Below are 21,444 nucleotides of genomic sequence, written 5' to 3'. Positions count from 1 at the left end.
CATTCTTGGTCGACCACCACTGTGAGATGAATTTTCAGCAACCCACGTTGGTGATAAATGGGCAGAAATTGACTTGCACTGACAGAGAGGGTCGACTCTTGACAAGTGGAGTTCAGATAATGCGAGCCACAACGCTTCTCCCTCGAGCCGAGGTCCTAGTTGCTGGGGGTCTCACGTCCTCATCCTATCAGCCAGTAGGGCTGATCGAAGGAGTAGGAAGCAGTTATATGGTGGCCGCCAGCCTACATCAACCCGGTAAAAAGGGAAGAGTGGCCATCCACTGTATGAATCCTACCGACCATCCAGTCAGTGTGACGGCAGGGATTATTGTGGGACAGTACACTGGAGTAGGACCGGACGAAATAGGGGTTCCCTGGACAGCAAAGGAGGATGTCGAGACTACTAAGGAACATCTCCCTTCACCTTCAAGCGTGCCCCCCCCCCCCCCACATGCAAGAATTGCTCCAACAAGCGGCGCAGCATTGCTCGTCCCCTACCGAGCACAGACGGATGGAAGACCTCTTGGTTTGTTATGCGGATGTGTTCAGCCAAGGAAGCAAAGACGTGGGGCGTACCACCCTGGTACAACATGAAATCCTCCTTCTCCAGGAGGCACAGCCAATCCCTCAACCCCCATATCGAGTAGGACATGAGAAAGAAGCCGAGATCGAGCGACAGGTTTTGGCTCTTGAGAAACAAGGCATGATTGAGCCCGCTCACGGGGCCTGGAGCTCTCCGGTGGTCTTGGTGAGGAAGAAGGACGGGGCGTGGCAACTATGTGTGGACTATAGAAAGCTCAATAGTGTCACTCGCTAGGACGCCTACCCCCTTCCCCGGATCGACGAGAGTTTAGATGCCTTGTCCAGCAGCAAGTTTTTCAGTACCCTGGATATGATGAGCGGGTATTGGCAGGTACCTCTCTCTGCTGAGGCCCAGGAACGGTCAGCATTTACAACACGCAGTGGATTATGGAAATGGAAGGTGCTCCCCTTTGGGCTGACCTCCGCTCCGGCCACCTTCCAGCGGCTAATGGAACGCGTCCTCCAAGGGCTACACTAGAAAACTTTGCTGCTATACTTAGACGACATCATCGTCATGTCGGCAGACTTCTCTAGTCATGTATCTAGGCTGGCAGAGGTGTTGGAACGATTGAGGCAAGCAGGATTAAAATTGAAGCCCTGTAAATGTAGTCTGTTCCAGACCCAAGTCAAGTACCTGGGCCACATAGTCAGCGACACTGGAGTGGCTACCGACCCTGAGAAGATTCAGGCCATCAGTAAATGGGCAGCACCACAGGATGTGACTCAATTAAGATCGTACTTGGGTACCACTGGGTACTACCACTGATACGTACCTGACTACGCCTCGATCGCCAAAGCTCTCACCCTGTTGACGAGCGAGGGGGCCCCCTGGAAGTGGGGAGAAGATGAACAGAAAGCTTTCCTTAAGCTCAAGTGGTCACTGAAGCACGCTCCAGTGCTGGCATATCCTGATCCCTCTTTATCCTACGTGCTCGATACTGATGCTAGTAACATAGGGACCGGAGCTGTGTTATCCCAGGTCCAGCAAGGCAAGGAGCAACCTATAGCCTACTATAGCAAGACCCTCTCCCCCGTCGAACGCAACTACTGCGTGACTAGAAGAGAGCTGCTGGCAGTCGTGCTAGCTGTCCGACATTTCCGGCCATACCTATATGGCAGAGAGTTTACCATCCGGACAGATCATGCCTCCTTGGTTTGGCTGCAGCGGAGAAAGGAACCCTCTTGGCAGGTGGCCCGGTGGCTGGAGAGCCTAGCCGAGCACAAGTATCGAATCATCCATCAAAAAGGCATTAAGCACGGTAACGCCGATGGATTGAGTCGACAACAGTGCATCGACTGCCGGCAGTGTGCTGCCATTGAAAAGCGGGATCGGGGGCCAACTAGGTCACAAGTGTGTGACTCTCTAGTACCCCCAGGGACTAATTGGGAAACTACTGTACCAGTGGACTAAGTTCCAGTACAGCCACCAAGAGGTACAGGAGGACACAGTCCTAGCGCCCACCAGTTGGATGAAGACGAATGGCCTCGACTACCCAGCAGCAGACATCCATCAGGGCCCAGCCTCTCGACTCCCACACCAGCCAGCCTAATTCCAGTACGGCTGCCATGCGGTGTGGGGTCACCCAGAGTGTTGGACAACCCCCTCAGAAAGTCTCAAGACCCTCGGTTATGGTCCATCAAGGTGGCAGGTGAGCCAGGACTCGTTGTGGAGACTGACCAAGTTACAGTACGATCAGACTCTAGGGCAGCGAGTTTAGATTTCTCACCACCAGATGCTCCAAAGATCCCATAATTGTTGACAGTAGTACAAACCTCACTAGATGAAGTACGAGCATTGCAACAGAGACCCGCTACCGACCTAGGGATAATTTACCAGGCCGCCAGGAACCGGAAAAGAGACGGAGAGGCAGTATTGCAAGTAGGCAGCCCCGAGTTGCAGCGGTTGGCCCGAATGTTCCATCAGCTTCATATTGATGAATCGGGTGTATTGACCCTTCATCTCATTCAGAATGGGCGAGAAAGGGTGGTGGTGGTGTGCCCCCAGACTCTGCGACAAGAGATCCTGTGGAAGGCCCACGAACAAACACACTGCGGTGTGGAAAGGACCCTGAAGCGCGTCCAGTTGGATTCGTACTAGCCGGGCATGACTGGAGATATCAGGAGAGCAGTTCTCTCCTGTGAAGTTTGCCAGCGGGCTAAAATGGGAAAGACCCGGACCTCCGCAAATCGACAACGGTTGTACGCTCTAGGCCATGGCAACGTCTAGCAGTAGAGTTAGTGGGACCCCTACCTCAGACACCTCGAGGAAAAAGCTGGGTGTTGGTACTCACTGACCATTTCACTCGGTAGTCGGATGCCTTAGCTATCCCTGACGCTTCAGCTCCAACGGTGGCCCAGGTCCTGGATGAAAGAGTATTTAGTTACTTCGGTCTGCCCGAAATTATCCATACCGACCAGGGGAGCCAATTCGAGTCCTTTTTGTTTCAAGAGCTATGTGACTTGTGGGTAGTCGATAACTCTAGGACCACTCCGTACCACCCCGAAGGAAATGGTGTGGTTGAAAGAAACAACCGAGTATTGGGCGACTCCCTACGAGCACTTTTACTGGGCAGAGGGCAAAAGGACTGGGATCAACTATTGCCACAGATCATGCAGACGCTGCGAGGGTTACCGCACTCCGCCACTAAGGAAAAACCCAATTATTTGATGTTGAGTCGAGAGCTTCGTCTTCCTGACCAATTGCTGCATGGAAATAGGTTGGAGTCATTTACTAGCACACACGAGTGTGTCCAGACTGTTCATGACCGGTTGATACAAGCTCACACTCTCCTCCGAGATTGACAGAAGGAAATTGTATCAACCGATGTGAGGGAGCCCCCGCTGTTCAATGAGGGTGACCTCGTATGGTTGATAAGCAAGCGGAGAAGAAAAGGCGAAAGTCCGAAATTAGCGGCCAAGTACGTGGGGCCCTATCGTGTACTAAGGAGTCACGAAAATCATACGTACGAAATAGAAAGATATGGACAGCGATCCACTCAGGCCGAATTGAGGCTCTGTTGCCCTAGCCCTGTGCAACAAGGTCGAACTGAGGTCGAACCTGTTAGACGTCCGAACATGAGAGGTTATCCCCGGAAACGAGTATCACAGAAAGGCGGTAATCCAGATGCTGTTATTTCCGAATCACTTCTGCCTAGTCGATTAATAGATTTACCAATGCCACAATCGCCAGGAACGTTGGAACCTCCTCGGCTCCACAAAAAAGATTTTTTGGTCTCTCGGAGTGGACACAACTCTGACTCGAGGGCTGGCCTTGACACTGGCTGCGAATTGGCGACCGAAGAAACAAGAGTTACGAGGAATGAAAGAGTCCAGGCTAGTACCACTGGGACCGGAAATACCACGAGGCCTCAGCGAATCAGGAAACTCCCTGCCTATCTCGAAGATTTTACTGTTGGGGGGGTCCAATCAGGAGTCTCCTCCTTACGGCAAGGATATTGGGCCAATAAAATGCCAAGATGCCAAGCAGTAGTCTCTTTCTGTAGTCGCATCGCAACCTCGCCACATCACACAACTAATATGGAAGTCACACAAGAAACTGTAAAGGAGTCGACCCCTATCCCGGGAGTTCTACCAATCATGTCGACGTCTAAAGCTCTTCTCGACATACACCCCTCTCCTTCGGAGATGTTGGAGATGGAAGAAAAAGCAGCCCCGGAGTCACTGCCCAAATTCAAGTGGTTGTCCAAAGAGACACAAAATCAGCTAGACAGATGCAAGGACGCCGGACACACGTGTCCTCTATGTCAACAACAGTTCTCTACCCCTCGCAGGAGAAAGGTGCACACCGCCTAGCATTTTACACGCTTTTTCTGCGAGTGTGGTAGGAATTCAACCTCTCGAGATGGAATAGTCAAGCATCAAAATAGGATGCAAACCCTTGGTGAAGTAAAGTTCGAGAAAAAAGGGGTCTATGAGGTCGACCGACCCAGTTATGCCGAGTGGGTTCGCTATGTACGGCTGAAGGACCCCCCAAAGTTCGAACGACCTCTTCCCTATTACGAAGCACCTAGTTCTGTACGACAGAAGAGAAAAGCCACCTCTAGTTCGCCTCGAGAGACCAGACTTGGACCCAGAAAAGAAACTCCAAGTGAGCAGTCCAGAACTATACCAGGACGCCCTATTCCAGCTCCCAGGAACAGTTTGACCAGTGTAGGGTCAATTCAGGCTCGCCTAGGAGACATTCGACCCCGCTCCCCCGCAGACGCACTTTGAGCAAAAGCCACTGACCTCCGGAGAGCCGCCCGTCGGTTAGAGGAGTTGGCCAACCACCTTTCACCCAAGACCCACGGACAATAAACATTACTGTATCTACTCCCCTTGTATGGGTTTATATACTCATATACATCTTCTTTATGTTCATTGTTATTATTTCATAGCCGTATCCGTCTATAGGGGCGGCGAGTGTGGTGGATTTGCCACCATGTAAATAACGTTTTTGTAATATTATTATAGGGAGTTGTGCCCTCGTTTATTTTTATATTTTTCCGAATAGCTACACCCTCGTGGGCTGGCCTTATGTTCCACTAATTTGCATATCTTATAGTATATAAAGGAAGGCATCAGCCTTATTATTTCGTTCTGAAATACATGTTGTTCCATGAACCATCTCTCTCTTCAGTTTTTCTGATAAGGAGAATTACTTGATTTATCGCAAGTATCTCGGCATTTTGCCTCTAAGCGCTGCTCGGTATATCAGGACAAGTCACCTCTACTGGCTGTCGACCCTGTCGACCTTGCTGTAGACTGTCGACCTGTCGACCAGGGGTCGACCCCTGTCTAGAGACGAGCAATTGTGTTGCCTATAGCTTAAGACGTCTCGTACGCTGCTGTGTGTTGGTGATGTAATCTAACGTAAGGTTGCCCGAGTTGGTGGCTTGTTACCTGTAGCATAAGACATTCCATATGCCGCTGCGTGTTGGTAACTCGGCCCAACGCAGTGCTACCCGAGGTTAGTGATTTGTTGTTACCTGTAGTGTAAGACGTTTTGTACGCCGCTACGTGTTGGTGGCTCAATCCAACACATTAACACTACTTCCTTTAATAAAAACAAACCGGAGTACTCATAGTAAAGCGCATTGTTTAATATGGTGTAGTAATTATAAGATCATGACTGCACGTTGTGAAATAGTGCAACTGTATTTTGTAACATTTTTACTAGAAATGGCAAGTTTTCCGATTCCAAGAACTTTATTTTAGCTAATTTATGTTACATTAACCATTTTAAAATGATCAAAAAACTTCTGCTGGCTGTTTTTTGATATTTTACAATTCAGCATCACATGCACTGGACTATATACAAGAGTATTCGTTAAACAGAACTTCGTAGCCCGGCGTCCACCACAATGAAACATTATTTCCACTATTATCGCATTCTATTATGTCTATAATGTCAATTTTTATCTTTATTTTCTTAAAAATTCTCATTACTCATTATTGATACAAGCGTTAAATATACATATTATATTTATCAGGACTAGCAGTTCTACTAGAAATGGGCAGCACGGGTGTGTCAAGGGAAAGAGCAATAAGGAAACCTTTTAACCTAAAGTTATTACCTCATAATAACAAAAGTTAAAAATACATTAAAAAATATGCAATCGTCCCAGCAATCACATTTGAGTATAAAACTGTTATGTGGGATTTGGAAGAATTTGTTATACGCATTTCATCAACATCCAAGCATGCATCCCTGTTGAACTTGTTTTGTCACTATATTTTGTTTTTGGCTATGTTTAGTTTGTGCACTTTTGCTTAGACTGTGTAAACTAAGTTGATTATTACTGGTTCAGGCACTAGTGAATGTGTTAAGTTATTATAAGCAGTACTGATATTTATCAGTAAAGTCACTTCTTTTTTTATAAGATAAGTCCAGCAATTAAAATCCATAACTAACAAAATTATAAACAATAATATTAATGCCAAAAAGATGAAAATAGCTAATAAAAGTTACATCCTGACTCGAATGGACGTCCATGTTTGCTTGTTCGGTCCATATGGCTCCGAATTACAACAGTCAAATGAGAGTCATGGCGAGAGTCCTTATAGAGTCCTTATATATAGATGTTTGGTAGTTGAAATAGGGAAGTAGAAGAGCATCAGCTGATGATGGAGAAGGAGGCTCCAGAGGCAGATACAGAGAGGCTCCAGAGGCAGAGGGAGGGAGACTCCAAAAGGAAGTTAGAGGGAGGTTCCAGAGGCAGAGAAGCATGCCTCATAAGGCAGAGTAAGCCTCAGCAGGTCCTCGGAAAAGATAGAGTTAGATCGATTGCCAGATAGAGAGACGCTGATCTGTTGGAGCTGTGTTTTTTATAGATGTCTCTTTTGGCTAGTGAGAAGGTGTTTCAAAGCTCACTTTCTGTTCTTTATGTTGCAGAGGGTTAGAAATTTGTCTCAAGTATGTCATGGGAGTGGAATAATCGCAAATGATAATTAACTCCAATTGTTTTGGTCGTGTCTAAAACTGGTCTGATATCTTTTAATGGTTTTTTGGCATGTCAATTGATGCCTTTTTTCTCATGTGCTACTTCCACAGGAAGTTTATAAGCTGCTTTTAAATGAGTATATGATGACTGTCTTTATTGCTCATCCTCTAATGTATTAGGTGTCACATTTATTGTATTATTGCATGTGTCTCCGATGTTTAGGCAATTCTCCATTACGCTATCTGATTCTGCTAATACGTCTATACAACAGTGTTACAACCTTACTCAAATGGTCCTATATGTTCATCCGTTCTGTCCCGTATGGCTGCGAGTCTCGACAGTCAAATGAGAGTCTTGACAGTCTATAGCAGTGTTTTTCAACCTTTTTTGAGTCAAGGCACATTTTTACATTGGAAAATTTTTGCGGCACACCACTAACCAAAAATTTTATAAAATGACACTCTGAACAGTATATTTAATCACAATAAAATTCATCAATTAATTGATACTCAGTCAGTGTGAAACCTGGGCCTGTTTAGATAAACATAATGCCAATATCCTGGCAGGAATAAAAGAAAGACACAAAGCTCTTCTTCAACAGCTCTCAGTCTCACTCTGCTTTTAGTTTTTATAGAAGTTAGGCTTGAAAAGCTCAGCTCACACAGATATGTGGTAGAAAATGGGAGCAATGTGAGAATAGCTTTGTTGGTCAGAATGGGAAACTCCTTGGCAGCAGTCAACCAAAAACTGTCCAAAGGAGGATCAGCAAATCTTAGTTTTAAACCCGATCCTGTTTCAGTTCAGTTAGGGGCTGTATATCATTGATTTGAGCGACACTTTGACATTCATCACACTAGTTAGTAATCAGAGGTGCCTAACTAGGCATATTGTACTAAACGACCGCTTTCGATGGACTTTGAGTTTTGTGGGCCGATATTAAATGCATTGACTATGCATCAAACACTAAAGTAGATGCACCTAGATCATGGTGCCTGGATATTTAGCCTACTACATCATAGCTAGCCTACCGCATAAGTTGCCTCAGAGCCTGAGGAACCTGTATTTAAAAAGGGACCTTGGATAATTTCTCACGGCACACCTGAGGATCTCTCACGGCACACTAGTGTGCCGCGGCACAGTGGTTGAAAATCACTGGTCTATAGATAGGAGGCTCAACAGTTGAAGTAGCAGGAGTTTTGTCAGTCTCTTCTTCTTAGGCAGTGAAAGAGAAGAGGCTCAGCAAATGATGGAGAAACAGACTCCGCAGACAAAAGGAAGGAGGCAAAGTCATTGGAGCTGTTCTCTTTTATAGATGTATTTGTCAGCCTGTAAGAAAGCGTTTAGGTGCTCAGGTTCTGTTCTTTTGTTGTAGAGAGTTGACATGTGAGTGGACTTGTCTTGAGTATATCTTGAAAGTGTACTGGTTAAAATTATGACTAACGCGTTTATTGTGGTTGTATCTGGTAGAAATTGGTTGCAGAGCTGAGTACATGTAATTGCCTCTATTTCCTTTTGGTGATTTTCTGGCAGGTCAATTTGTGTCTTTTATCTTTGATGGGTTACTTTCAATAGAGGTTTCTAATCTACATTGGAATGGGTGTAACATGATTTCTTATCTTTATGTATTTTTAGTTGTACCATGTGTTTTTGTTCGTATTAATATTGCATATATATCCTGTCGTTTAGGCCTTGCTATATTATACTATCCGCATTTTTTAATACATTTTTACAACAAATGTACAATGTTTCAACCAACAAACAGGTGATGACAAAGCAGTATATTTTAAGAGTGCTGTCATAAGCAATTTCGTGGAATCGTACAGTCGATCACCATAAACTGTCAATAACAGTTGTTTTATTTCTATTAAGCTTTTTTAAAACAAAGTCTCAAAAACAGACAATTTTTTGGGTATATTGTCTGTTGGGTACAGGTAAAAAATGTATTTTATTCCGTTTCAGTGTTGGTCTCATAAGGCGAAAGTATCCTATAGAGTGGTATAGAAACGTAATAATTATCTAATGCAAACACCCCGAGTGACAATCATCAAAATGTTGAATACATAATGAAAATCAGGGATGAAACAATATGTTAAAATTAGTAACTTTAGTTACCTACAGTAACTTTGGTGTATTCAGTGGTTATGATATGCAAGAACATAACTATATTACTAATTGCATAATTATTTACCATCAATTAACTCGGGGTTCAACCGAGTGCGCCAGCCGCAAAATCTTGTATCGAAGTCATTAACTTTACTTAACCATTCTTTACTCTCCACTAAAGCCTTTGAGATTAGGGCGATTATACACTTTCATAATTGGTGAATATGGGGGCAGCGTAGGATTAACTTGGATTATCCCTGCCAACACAATAAACTGGTATTTAATCAGTTCAGGCAAGCGTCTGTTAACACCAACATTGCTTGAGTGATCTGACTGATTTGCAAAAGTGCAATGTCTCTTTTTGAGTTTCTCAAGGCTTTGTATTTCACCCCTGAACATCTAGGATATTGTGACTTATGATGCAGTTAAGGATGCAATATTTACATTGGCGCATGTAAAAGTAAACATGTGTTGAAAATGAGTTTTTATCATCAATAATACAAGGTCATGGTTGGTTTCCATCATGCAGAGTTAGTACATCCACAGCGTTGTGGCTATGTGTTGAATGATTGTTTCTCATTGCAAGTGGCTGCCTTAGAGCTATTTTTTCCCTAGATATCAGCTTAATAGTGAATTCCTTATAATTGGATGCCTTAAATTTCGTATTTGAATTTTGTTGTCGCTCCTTTATCTACCAATATTAGCACACAACCCAGCATGTTGTATTTTAATTAACAAACAAACCAGTAGATTATAGTACTACGTCTTGATTTGAGTAAAACTGATAGATTTGCTGTGATTAAAAATTGCCAACAAGAATTCACTTGGTAAGAGAATAAAATATTGTCAAACTTTATTTATAAGTGGCAGTTTATGAATGGTTGTGTAGCTCTATAAATCTTCATATAACTAATCATAAAGGTTTTGCTAACAATATTGTATTGTATTTTCTCAACACAAAATCAATATTTTAATGACTTATTTGTTATTAAACATGTAATAAAAGGTTTGCTAATAGTTAAATAATATGTTCTTATTTAGTTAGTTGTTGATAGACTAATCGCGGCAGTTTGGTGATCTTTCAGATTTAGTGTGACGTCCACGATGCCTCCGAAAAAGAAACAAAAAGTTAATGGTAAGCAATGGCTATTGTAAAATTGGTAGAGGAGATGCCTTGAGCTGCAATAAAATTTGTAGATTTGATACATGAGTTGCCTTGATCGGCAATAACTATTTTGAGTCGGTTAAATTACATTAATTGTTTAGTTCCTATTTGTTCTTGGTTGCTAGCAAAACACTAGCTTTTCTCTAATATTTCTATATATGTATCAGATGCCACAAGAGAGAAGTTTTTTTCAAGTTATGACTTTGTAAAGGCCGTATGAGCTACTACTGTTGAGTTAGTTGTGAAGGTAAAGTTGATACCTCTACAGCATAAAAATAATCCAACATAATAATTATTACTTCATCGGGTTTTTACGTTATCTTTAATTAACAAACAATCAAGTAGATTATAGTACTATGTCTTGATTTGAGTAAAACTGATAGATATGCTGTGATTAAAAATTGCCAACAAGATTTCACTTTGTAAGAGAATAAAATATTGTCAAACTTTATTTATAAGTGGCAATTTATGAATGGCTGTTTAGCTCTACAAATCTTCATATAACTAATCATAAAGGTTTTGCTAAGGATGTTGTATTCTATTTTTTCAACACAAAATCAATATTTTAATGGCCTATACATTATTGAGTTTATAATAAAATGTTTGCTAATAGTTAAAAAATATGTTCTTATATAGTTAGTTGTTGATAGACTAATCGCAGCAGTTTGGTGATCTTTCAATTTTAGTGTGACGTCCACGATGCCTCCGAAAAAGAAACGAAAAGTTGTTGGTAAGCAATGCCTATTGTAGACTTGGTAGAGGAGATGCCTTGAACTGCAATAAAAATTGTAGATTTGATAGGAGAGATGCCTTGATCGGCAATAACTATTTGAGTTGGGTAAATTAATTATTTAGTTCCAATTTGTTCTTGGTTGCTTGCAAAACACTAGCTTTTCTCTAATATTTCTCCATATGTATCGGATGCAACAAGAGAGGAGTTTTTTCAAGTTATGACTTTGTAAAGGCTGTATAAGCTACTACTGTTGGGTTAGTTGTGAAGGTAAAGTTGATACCGCTACAGCATAAAAATAATCCATCATAATAATGTTGACTTCATCTGGATTTTACGTTATCCAAAACATATAATATATGTAAACACCTTAATCCATTCCAAGTCTTCCCAAACTCACCTCTTGGACCCTTTAAAAACTTAAACTCGAATTCCTAATTTAATGGCTGTACAGTAACTTTGGTATTAATAGTTTGTATCAACAACTTTTCAGTTTTTTTCTTATCATCAACACTTGGTTTAGTGCCCATGATTACAGTATCTTTAAATTACGGGGAGCACACACCTTCACTGAAAACTTAAATCACTTCTTTTCACTCTTTTCCACAGCAAGGTCCAAGCTGGAAATAAAAAAAAAGTTGTGTATAGATAAAATAAGCGAAAGAATATAATAGATACCCCGGGTACCCTATAGATTGTTTTCTCTCTCAAAAATGACAGTAGATGAAAAATATATTTTTAAAGCAAACCACGAGACTCTCGTTATTCAAATCGAGTCTGAGAACTTGCACTGACTTGACACTTAACGTTAAATTTACTTTATATTCCTTACAATAGACGATGCAAAACTTTACATTAGTTCTGTATGTTCGGTAGAGTTTATGTAAAAGGAGGTTTTTTAGAGGTGTCTACTGCATTGTCATTAATACTGCATCTGTATCATACAATCAATGTCAAGGGCAACTTTTGCTGTTTCCTTACAAAATATATCTTGACATTTGAGATAAATTTTGCGCCACTGCCCCATCTTTTACTTTAGTTTTCTTAGCAGATTCTACAGCTATTTGATTAATCAATTGTGGTTGTTTGTTCTAATCAAACCACAAAAAAACTATTTATCATGAAAGAATTATTTATCGCCCGTAAAAGTGCATCGTCCTACTCTGTCTTTACTTTAGATGCCAAGGCAGCTGTAACAGACAAAGCAGCCGCTTCCTCTACATCTGTTAAGGCTAAGAAAGCTGCTGGCAAAGCAGCTGCTGACCTCAAAACTAAAGGCGAAAAATCGACAGCCAAGGAAGCTAAAGAGAGTGAGTTATCATTACCAAGATTTTTTTGCAATTGGGAATCTTATTTAGCGTCTAGCGTTACTATTTCTTAACAGTCGACCTCCAACCTTTGTTCTAGAAATTGTGGGAAAAACAATCTTGAAAAAAGGTAAAGTTCCTGTGGATCCTGAATGCCCATTCAAGGAGTCTATGCATGTCTATTGCTCTGATGGAGACATATGGGATTGTATGCTCAACCAGGTAAATTTTAATGTAGGCACAGAACTTTTACATGTTTTGTCTGGTTGATGTTTGTAATAGTTGTCACTCGCTACTACTTGTTAATTTATTACTGTTAGTTTAGGTTTAGCGCAGAGAGTAGCTGGTGAGCTCCTAGGGATTTCGACGGCCACAGTATTCCTTAGCAAGTATTTAGCTATCTCTCAAAAATTGATGTATTGTAATCACGTTTCACCATAGGTCAGGTTTTGTCTACATTGGTTTGAGGGAAACTTTATCAAAGAAGCATCTTGTAGCAAATAATTTACATAATTTTTTGCTAATATATATTAACACATCAGAGTCTTAGCTTTCGAATGAGCCTCTATTCAATACACAAAAATAATAGAACTATGAAAAACAGGGCGTCAAAAGTAGGTCCTGCAATAAAAAAACACTTGGTTGCGGTTCCCACAATGTGATGTCATAATTATCATTTAGCCTTAAATCATGGATCCCTTTTGCTGCCTTTGAGGCTGCGCTTTTCTCTGACAATCGGTGCTGTGCGCTTTTCTGTGACAATCGGTGCTGTTAAACACAGAGAGCGCTAATAATAAATAGGGTTCTAGATAATCAACAATGCCCGAGGATCATGGTAATGCTCGACCAATACAACCACATGTTCTGGGTTAATTAGTTATGCTTCAATAAATATATTGTTGTTGATAAAGGTAAGGAAACCACATCGATTAAGTTGTGATCTGCAGTTGCGTGGCCCTAGGACTACATGTCAATAGCTTTTTTGCGAGATCACGCAATGCTTGAAATTAATTAGTCTTAGTCCATGCCCCTCAACATCACAATAAAAAGAGAGGACTAGCGCATAATAACATCGGGAAAACATAGTATGATGCTTGGAATCTAATCTGAGTTATTTATTATAGAAATAATCTGTACATAGAGGGCTAATGACTGATTCTTTTGTCATCTTCATTGGTTCTCTGGAGTTGTCCTACCTTCGCTTGCCACTAGCGTCCTTATCGCAGCTGATAAATATAAGCAGTAAGCAATAAAATAAGCAGTAAGAGCACACATCGCCGAATATGAAAATTATGACGTCAAAATTTTCCAGTCTATACCATTGAACACTTGTGCGGTAGAGCTCTGGGGAAATCCTATAAACACCAACCAACGTTTGTTTCGCCATGTCAAACGATGGCTCCTTTGAAAGCCAAGATTCTGATGTATCGAAATATATGATAAAAAAATTATGTTATTGATGTGCTTTAAAATCGACCATGACAGGATAGACTGGTAGCTCTCAAATAGGACTGTAGTAGGTGAGTAACCATCTTGAAGTAGGCCATGTCAGTATAGACTATGGTAGCTCTCAAGTAGGACTGTAGTAGGTAAGAAACCTTCTTGAAGTAGGCTATGACAGGATAGACTATGGTAGCGCCCAAAAAGGACTGTAGTAGGTAAAGAACCATCTTGAAGTTGGCCATGACAGTATAAACCATGGTAGCTCTCCAGTAGGACTGCACCATGTTTTGGGTCCAGACCTTTATCACCTATGTGCGTCAATCGCTGGATAGTACCTGATTTCCGGTGAGTAGAACAAGACAACAAAACCTGTAACTAGCAAACACGTAATTCTCTCTCCCTCTTCAATTTCAGCGATATACAAAAATCCATGAAAAATAAAACATTTCAATTTGCATTGTTATAAGCACCATATATTATAATGTTTATAAAGGGGTCCGTGACATTTAGATAAGGAGCTCAAAGGGTCCATGGCTCCAAGCTAGTTGGGAACCACTGGTATAGACTATGTTAGCTCTCAAGTAGGACTTTAGTAGGTAAGGAGCCATCTTGAAGCAGGCTATGACAGGATAGATTATGTTAGCTCTCAAGTAGGACTGTAGTAGGTAAGGAACCTTTTTGAAGTAGGCTATGACAGCTTGGACTATGGTGTCTCACAAGTAGGACTGTAGGAGGTAAGGAACCATCTTGAGGTAGGCTATGACAGCATGGACTATGGTATCTCTCAAGTAGGACTGTAGGAGGTAAGGAACCATCTTGAGGTAGGCTATGACAGCATGGACTATGGTATCTCTCAAGTAGGACTGTAGGAGGTAAGGAACCATCTTGAGGTAGGCTATGACAGCATAGACTATGTTAGATCTCAAGTAGGACTTTAATAGGTAAGGAACCATCTTGAAGTAGGCTATGACAGCATGGACTATGGTATCTCTCAAGTAGGACTGTAGTAGGTAAGGAACCATCTTGAAGTAGGCTATGACAGCATGGACTATGGTATCTCTCAAGTAGGACTGTAGGAGGTAAGGAACCATCTTGAGGTAGGCTATGACAGCATGGACTATGGTATTTCTCAAGTAGGACTGTAGGAGGTAAGGAACCATCTTGAGGTAGGCTATGATAGCATAGACTATGTTAGCTCTCAAGTAGGACTGTAGTAGGTAAGGAACCTTCTTGAAGTAGGCTATGACAGGATAGACTATGGTAGCTCTCAAGTAGGACTGTAGTAGGTAAGGAACCATCTTGAAGTAGGCTATGACAGCATGGACTATGGTATCTCTCAAGTAGGACTGTAGCAGGTAAGGAACCATCTTGAAGTAGGGTATGACAGTATAGGCTATGGTAGCTCTCAAGTAGGACTATAGTAGGTAAGGAACCATTTTGAAGTAGGCTATGACAGCATAGGCTATGGTAGCTCTCATGTAGGACTGTAGCAGGTAAGGAACCATCTTGAAGTAGGGTATGACAGTATAGGCTATGGTAGCTCTCAAGTAGGACTATAGTAGGTAAGGAACCATTTTGAAGTAGGCTATGACAGCATAGGCTATGGTAGCTCTCATGTAGGACTGTAGTAGGTAAGGAACCATCTTGAAGTATGGTATGACAGGATAGACTATGGTAGCTCTCAAATAGGACTGTAGTAGGTAATGAACCATGTTGAAGTAGGCTATGACAGGATAGACAATGGTAGCTCTCAAGTAGGACTGTAGTAGGTAAGGAACCTTCTTGAAGTAGGGTATGACAGCATAGGCTATGGTAGCTCTAAAGTGGGATGATAACAGAATTAATTCACAGTAGCTGTAAATAAGCTGTATTGTAAGCTTTCACACTAGGAATCTTCTCAACAATTCACTTTTTATTTACATAGTATGAATACAAGTGATTTCTGATTTGATGCCGTGATGATACAATCATTATCTCGAGGGAAGCCATGATATGAATTTGCTTGAAACTCCGATAATTCAAAATTTCGCCATAAATACGCAGCTAGTAGTTTGCAGGTCAACATGTACTCCTTAAAGAATAGAGAAAGCATATTGTTATGCTTTATTATTTATCTTGAGGTGTTGACTGATGTTCTAAAAAAGAATCAAGGAGATTGACTAACCAGATGCTGAGATATAGCCAGCCAAACACAGGTCTACCAAAAAACATAAGTATTTTGGTAATCATCATATTAGCATCAATATATGACGTATGAAATCGACTTGTGTGCCATTGGTCAATTAAGCCAACTAATGCGCTCTCCTATAACAATCACAGCGTTTAATTGGTTTAATCCCTGGAAGTATAGAACAATCAAATTGGGCCTAACAATCATTGCTCTGAGAATTCCGAACCAGTCTCTCTGACGTGTAGATTAGTTTTAGCATGAAATAATTACATGCATCTATTATTTCGCAACATTTCGCTATCTTGCTAGTTCTGCTCAGTTTTGTTGTTTTCTCACTTAGCTTCCCTATTCAGACTCATCTTTAGCGCTGTTCAGGTTTTTTTAACTATAGCTAATAAATGGAATCAATTAAATCAATCATCAATCTCGGTTATCATTTGGAGTTTTGTACAAATAATATTTGTTACATCATTTATTTTATACGCAGTTATATTATTATTTTGTGTAATATGCATAATGATTATTATATTAATCATAAAAATAATCATAGATAAGATAATAGATAAATAGAAAAATCAAATCAAAAGTTATCATTTTCTTTTCTTACAGCAAGAGCAGCACGGTCACGTTATTCTTTTCAAAAATAGTAGTGAACTTACAGTTTAATTAACAGTGACAATAATCCTAAAAATCAACTGAATGCTGCAGTAGATACAAAGATGATGAAGGAACGAAAATTTACATCCACGTTTCTTAGTCGACTGGTAAACAAACGGCAAATAGCGGATATTGTAAATTATAGACCGGCTTAGACTATACACGCGCCGTTTGTTCAACAGACGATCTCCGGAGCATATCGGTGCATATAGAGTTAAAGTTTGAGGCACAATAGTCAAAATCTCCTCTTCTGTTTTGAAAAATCATGGAAGGGGTGTGTGGACTATTGCCTTTACCACGCAATGTTTGCTTGATTTTTTAAAGAAACCAAAGCTAGTCTGTAAATTCTTTACTACCGCGAGAAGCGTTTCACATCTCGCAGCCTGAAACAATCAGTATACGCAATTGAGGTAAGGGTGCGCAACTCCGGCACATGTCCAATAAGTCGATTTCATACGTCACAATTCTCGGGGTTTTTGAATGGTTTTTCCTCCGATTCATTTTTAGGTAGACCTGCGTTTGGCTGACTATATCTCTGTTTCTGGTCGTTCAATTTCCTTGATTTTTTTTATAACATCAGTAAACACCTCAAGATACATAATAAAGCATAATAATATTATGCTTTCTCTATTCCTTAGCAAGAGCGCAGGATGTAGGTGTTGAGATGTTTTAGCAACATGTAGGGGTGCTTGTATTGTTTGGCAGTAGCATGCAGGTGAGCCTGTATTGTTTGTCAGTAGCATGCAGGTGTATGTGTATTGTTTGGCAGTAGCATACAAGTGTGCATGTATTGTTTGGCAGTAGCATGCAGGTGTGTCTGTATTGTTTTGCAGTATCATGCATGTGTATGTGTATTGTTTGGTAGTAGCATACAGGTGTGCATGTATTGTTTGGCAGTAGCATACAGGTGTGGCTGTATTGTTTGGCAGTAGCATACAGGTGTATGTGTATTGTTTAGCAGTAGCATACAAGTGTGCATGTATTGTTTGGCAGTAGCATGCAGGTGTATGTGTATTGTTTGGCAGAAGCTTGAGGTGTATGTGTATTGTTTGGCAGAAGCATACAGGTGTATGTGTATTGTTTGGCAGTAGCATGCAGGTGTATGTGTATTGTTTGGCAGTAGCATACAAGTGTGCATGTATTGTTTGGCAGTAGCATGCAGGTGTATGAGTATTGTTTGGCAGAAGCTTGCAGGTGTATGTGTATTGTTTGGCAGATGCATACAGGTGTATGTGTATTGTTTGGCAGTAGCATACAGGTGTATGTGTAATGTTTGGCAGTATCATACAGGTGTATCTGTATTGATTGGCAGTAACATACAGGTGTGTCTGTATTGTTTGGCAGTAGCATACAGGTGTGTCTGTATTGTTTGGCAGAAGCATACAGGTGTATGTTTATTGTTTGGCAGTAGCATGCAGGTGTATGTGTATTGTTTGGCAGTAGCATACAGGTGTATGTGTATTGTTTGGCAGTAGCATACAGGTGTATATGTATTGTTTGGCAGTAACATACAGGTGTGTCTGTATTGTTTGGCAGTAGCATACAGGTGTATCTGTATTGTTTGGCAGAAGCATACAGGTGTATCTGTATTGTTTGGCATTAGCATGCAGGTGTATGTGTATTGTTTGGCAGTAGCATACAGGTGTGTCTGTATTGTTTGGCAGTAGCATGCATGTGTGTCTGTATTGTTTGGCAGTAGCATACAGGTGTGCATGTATTGTTTGGCAGTAGCATACAGGTGTGCATGTATTGTTTGTAGACATACATGCAGAATAGCAATAACAAGTACTACATAATTCAATTGCTTGAGTCTGACTTATTGAATAAGTACGTTGTCTGGACGAGGTGGGGCCGTGTGGGCAAGGCTGGTCAGACCGCTGACTACCAATCTGGACCAAGATTGAAAGAAGCAAAGTGGTTCTTCTGTACCAAGTATGTAATATTTCCTTTCAGGATAGATTTGCCGCAGCTATTTTTATATGCTGATTATATCAAGGGTTAATTTAAAATTCTCAAGTACTACAAGAAAATTGCTCTCGTTTTTCTCTTGAAGTCAATCATACTTCAATAAAATAACTAATTATTCTAACATTACTCCCTTACTATAGTTATACAGCAGCTCATCTCTTTTAAATTTCCTCTTAAAATTATTTAATTATATTTGTGTCTCTATTTGGGAGTTATCTTCTTTTGCGTTTTGCCAAATATACTCAGTCAACTGATCTATCAGGTTTGCATGTTTGTTCTCTTTTTGGTTCCTTGTAAACATTTGCCTACACAATGCGCTAATGAAAACTTGACAATGAAAGTTTTTATTTTCTTTCAATGCCGCCTGTCATCTGAGATGACAGTAAACATAGGAATCATGTTTCACAAATAAAGGCAGAGATTACTAGTGGACATTGTAGCAGAGCCTGAAAGAAAACATATTTTTTGATTTTAATTGAACTCACAACTATACGTGTATCCCCTTTATATGATACAGTAGATGGGAACCCTAAAACCCTTGTTATAGCTGATCATAGGAGCAACCGTGGTTCAGTTGTTAGTACGCTGGCATGTAATCATTAGGTCAGTGGTTCAAATCACTGAAGGACTTTTGGTGGTGTTAGGAAGGGTATACAGCTACAATTGCTGCTGTCCTCAGTCAGGTCATCGGCCACCAAACCAGCCCTCTATCCGCGCTCTAGTGTTGGCGAGGAGGGTGGCTAGCATGCTGCAGGACTATAAAAAACCTGATAAAGGTTGGAGGAGCTCCTGTGTGAGCCAAAGGTCTGCTAGTAAGAGACTGTCTCAATAAAAGCGCTCAACAGAAGGCAATGACAAACCACTGTTGAAACCTGCTAAGAGCAGTCATGGTTAAAGGAAGTGTGGAGATCCATGATCGCTTACATTGTCATAGTGCATGTTATTTAGAGAGAGATACTTGATTACTTGAGCTATGTTTTCCATTATATTACACAGTAGAAGGAAAGAAGAGGGTCTGAAACCCTTTTTTAGTTCTCTCAGATGTTGAAGCAGATGAATTGAAAAAGTAACCTTTTTAACTAGAGCTGCAAAACTATTATAGAAATTAATCGCGATTAATAACTGATCAGAACTAGTTAATCTTCGATTAATCTTAGAATTAATCATTCAAAAACCTGCATATTCGAAAACAAATAATACAGCTACATATAAGTTAATTATATTTGAAACAGTTATTGTTAACAGGAGTACATGTTATGTACAATGTACATAAGTTAACCGTATTAATTATTATGAGTATGAAAATAGCCCATGGAAGTCTATAATTAAGCCAGCTAAAAGTTGCGATAGCACAGTTTATTCACATTATCCGAATGAAGAGATGCCCTCTTCCTACATACAATATCGCTAGCTTTAAAGGATAGCCACCCACTGGGGACAGTAGTGGTGGTAGTCAGCAGTAGTAGTTATTGTCTACAGGTGGTGATGAATTCTGAGATGTATGATGAGAATTAGTTAAAGAACATCTTTCTTAATGATGATGTGCTGTGGTGCTAGGCAAATTCTCTCTGGCATACATTGTACTTCACTTTCTTGTTTATGCTTCCAACAACGTCTTTGAATGCTCAGAAGAAAAGACATCTTTTACTTTTGAGCGTTTTAACCAAGATCAATTTTGCCGATGTTTCTTGAAGTTTATGCAAAGGTTATCTCACTTTTCCTTGCTTCCAAAGGACCATCGCTAAGCGGATGTTTGATAAAAATCAAATTTCACTAAACCTTTAAAAAAGTCGTTGACAAAAATATTTTGCCGATGGTGGTAATAACGACGCTTGTGAATTACGAAACGATGACGTTTACCTCTATGGCTTAGAATAAAGTGATTTTCTAAAGCGATAACAACCGTTTCGGTAGCCGTCGGGCAAAAAAATGTTCGAGTTAACAAAGTTGGGGTCGAGTTATCTAAAGCCATTTATCATTACGTGGGAACGGACCAAAGAAACCGTTTGAGTTGACCATGTGTTCGAGCTATCCGAGGCCGAGTTATCCATGTTTGACTGTAGTTTGTTTTCCAAATGTGCGCCTAACAAACTTGGTCTGTCGACATACAATTCATATTTCCTTTAAAAAACCTATGGTAGTTTTTTAACAAGCTTAAGCAAACAAATGCACAAAGGTTTGAAGCTAACATGTAGGAGCAGACAACTTACAGTGTGAAACTATCATGTGTGTGCAGTAGGTATGATAGGAACTAGCTGGTTTATTAGATTAACTCTTATATAAGAAATAGAGAATATTTAGCTGGTGCTTCTCTGGTTAATCCGATTAGAGTCACTCTGCTCCTTTGCAGGACCTGATAACTCTAATAGCTGACGTAAAGGCCATGGAGGCAGCGGTTGTTGAAATGAAATACGATGCTAAGAAGGCTCCTCTTTATGAGTAACCAACCTTTCTGTTGTGCCACCATTCATTGTACGATTTAACAAAGCACAGTCTCATAGCAATCTGCCTCGCTGTTGGCAGGCAGACTTACTAAAGCTCAAATCAAGCAAGGTTACAGCGCTCTTAAAGATGTAGTTGCGTCAAAATTTAAGTTGATCTTAAAAGAAAGCATTTTTTTTCTCTATCAGTTGATATGTTGTTTGTTGTGTTACGCGATCGCATTGCCAAGATATTTGAAGATTAAAACCGAAAAAATCTGATCGCCGTAAAAACGCTCAGGCCACAAAAACGTGCCCAGCCTCGCCAAAAATGATGTCACGCGTTTGGCAACCTGTCTCTATCTCTCGTATTCACATCGGCTATTTGCGATAAAAGTCTAGTCTAACGCGGCTCTATTGGCATATATCTTATTTTGTATTTGCTCTTGTTGGCTAG

At 40.7% G+C, this 21,444-nt stretch overlaps 1 protein-coding gene and 1 pseudogene across 1 annotated transcript in view; one reads left to right on the top strand and one right to left on the bottom strand.

Annotated features, from left to right (window-relative positions):
• LOC137388268 (uncharacterized) overlaps window positions 1-21,444 on the bottom strand; it is an 89,407-nt pseudogene that overhangs the window by 24,687 nt on the left and 43,276 nt on the right.
• LOC137387060 (poly [ADP-ribose] polymerase 2-like) overlaps window positions 6,708-21,444 on the top strand; it is a 40,986-nt gene continuing 26,249 nt past the window's right edge. Inside the window, exons 1-5 of the mRNA XM_068073348.1 lie at window positions 6,708-6,825; window positions 12,201-12,332; window positions 12,430-12,551; window positions 20,918-21,006; window positions 21,095-21,140. Coding sequence (XP_067929449.1) covers window positions 6,708-6,825; window positions 12,201-12,332; window positions 12,430-12,551; window positions 20,918-21,006; window positions 21,095-21,140 — 507 coding nt within the window. The remainder of the gene's footprint in view (window positions 6,826-12,200; window positions 12,333-12,429; window positions 12,552-20,917; window positions 21,007-21,094; window positions 21,141-21,444) is intronic.

This window comes from Watersipora subatra, chromosome 2, assembly GCF_963576615.1.
Source record: "Watersipora subatra chromosome 2, tzWatSuba1.1, whole genome shotgun sequence".
NCBI classification, from domain to species: domain Eukaryota; kingdom Metazoa; phylum Bryozoa; class Gymnolaemata; order Cheilostomatida; family Watersiporidae; genus Watersipora; species Watersipora subatra.
Note: the sequence above shows the minus strand (reverse complement) of the source record. Positions and strands in the feature narration are given on the sequence as shown.